We start from the raw sequence: 2,058 nt of genomic DNA, 5'->3' as shown, positions 1-2,058 counted from the left end.
ACAACACACAAACACCAGACAATCTGCACACTGACAAGTGTCCTTCAATCCATTAGTGAGCTGAGATGACAGGCAACCAGTTAGCTTAAAATCTAGGGAAGTATTGCGTTCCAAGGAGGAACACAAGCTGACATCAGGAAGAGTAACACAGCTAAAACTCTTAAAAAACTGCTTATAGGCAAGAGAATACAGAACTCGACTATGAGACCGGAAGAACTAGGTGGTGCCCAGCTACCACTGTCAACCACTCAGAAACGGATCAGTGCAGGAGATCCTGGATAGAGTGGGAGAACAACGTGGAACAAAACTCACAATCATAAAAAGGACCAGGTTTACTGGCCTGATAGAGCCTGGTGAGACCCCCAGGCCTATGGCCCCTAGTTACCCCTCAGGTCTGGAATTGAACGCACCCCTGTGGTTTCCAGCCAAACAACAGACAGGCATACAGGGTAAACATTTACATCAAGTAGATATACTCCTTGGAGCAATCAAGAGAATAATCAATCATGAGAGTACAAAAGGGCAGTGTTTGCCCAGGGAGATAGCTCAGGGGGGCAGGAATGCACAAAAAAGAAGGACACAGGGAAGAGGTAACTACAGGGAGGAAGTAGGAAGAGAGCTGTTACACTGTGGGGAATTGCAGTCAATGTCATGAGACAAAGTGTATGTGAACTGCTGTATGGAAAGTGAATTTGCTCTGTAAACTTTTATCCAAATCACACACACACAAATATATTGTCAAGGGAACATGCAACGTAACTAGTGAAGTTGTCAGACCTTGTTTCTTCAGCATCTGATAAGCATCCCGGATCTTGATGTCTTCAGGGAACCAGACTGTCCAACTGAAGAGTATTTCAATGATTCTTCCTTTCACTTTTTCTGTAGTCCAGGATCCTAAGTACTGAAACGAAAAAGGAAAGAGAGCAATAGAGCTGGGAGGGACTTGGGGACGATTTAGGCAGCACTTCCACCAAGAAATGGCTGCTGAGGCCCCGAGTGAGCTGCCGACAGCTGGCTGAAGGCTGAGGCCCAGCCCCGCCCCCGGGCTCTTTCTAGGTTTCCAGGAGTTTAGCCGTTCCACCACTGCTAAAATGAAAGGCCCATCATACAGGCGCCTAGACCTAGACCAGTGCCTTGTCTGTGCCACTGGGGACATTCATTTTCTGACTTCTCAGACAATGTCAGTTACCTCAGAACAGTGAACTCTGTAAGACAAGTGCTAGGAGGGAAGGTCCAGAGAGCGAGGCAAGAAGTGATATGAAGGGCAGTTACACCAAACACCTCTCGGGATCTCCACCGGAAAATCTGGCTCGAAGCTAGACTTCCTCTGGGACACCCATCCACAGGGGAGAATTAGAAAATGCCAGCAGTCAAAGAGCTGCTGACGAGGGTGAGCGTCATCCTAGACCCTGGAGAAGAAAGCTTTTGCACACGGGACCTCCTCAGACCTCTCGCACGGCTGGAAGAAGCTGGCAGGTTCTGCCCCTGTGAAGCCCCGCCTCCGGCCTGAGAAAGGTAACAGGCGTCTGGGCAAGGCTAGGTCTGGGGGATACTCACCTTTGGGGATAGCACTTTGATCAACTCATTCAGGAAGCGGAACTTGGCCACCTCGTTGTGGAACTTCTCTCCACAGTGGTTCACACAGGTCTCCAGCACCTGTGCAGACCCAGGACCCCATGAGAAGGGGGACGCGGTGGCTCCAGGCCCCTAGGATCTGATAAGCACTTTCTGCTGACTTTACTAGAACCATACCTAACGTTTCCTCCAGAATATGTTGACACTGATGCTTTGGGGAAAGGGTGACATTTTTCAGAAGAAAAAAAGCCACCTGCTCGGTCTTGCTCTAACTGAGAGGTACACGATTGGGAGCTGTGTATGCCCTGAGGTGACCCCACCTTTCAGGGAAAGCCCTTGGGGAGGCGACCTGGTCAGAGAATCACGCCCTCTCCAGAGGCAGCTGTCCAACACGTGGTGCCCAAGGATTGCTAGGCCAGAGGTTACCCACTGACCCTCATGGGGCAACCTAGGCCAGCATGCTTCCGTGGGTCCACTCGGTTT

General features: G+C 50.3%; 1 protein-coding gene across 1 annotated transcript in view; it reads right to left on the bottom strand.

Annotated features, from left to right (window-relative positions):
• GGA2 (golgi associated, gamma adaptin ear containing, ARF binding protein 2) overlaps positions 1 to 2,058 on the bottom strand; it is a 49,191-nt gene that overhangs the window by 21,567 nt on the left and 25,566 nt on the right. The window contains exons 4-5 of the mRNA XM_042782576.1: positions 1,558 to 1,656; positions 778 to 901 (exon numbers count right to left, since the gene is read on the bottom strand). Of these exons, the coding sequence (XP_042638510.1) occupies positions 778 to 901; positions 1,558 to 1,656 (223 nt within the window). The remainder of the gene's footprint in view (positions 1 to 777; positions 902 to 1,557; positions 1,657 to 2,058) is intronic.

Source organism: Orycteropus afer, unplaced genomic scaffold, assembly GCF_000298275.1.
Source record: "Orycteropus afer afer isolate SDZICR_OR568_19922 unplaced genomic scaffold, OryAfe1.0 scaffold00376, whole genome shotgun sequence".
NCBI classification, from domain to species: domain Eukaryota; kingdom Metazoa; phylum Chordata; class Mammalia; order Tubulidentata; family Orycteropodidae; genus Orycteropus; species Orycteropus afer.
Note: the sequence above shows the minus strand (reverse complement) of the source record. Positions and strands in the feature narration are given on the sequence as shown.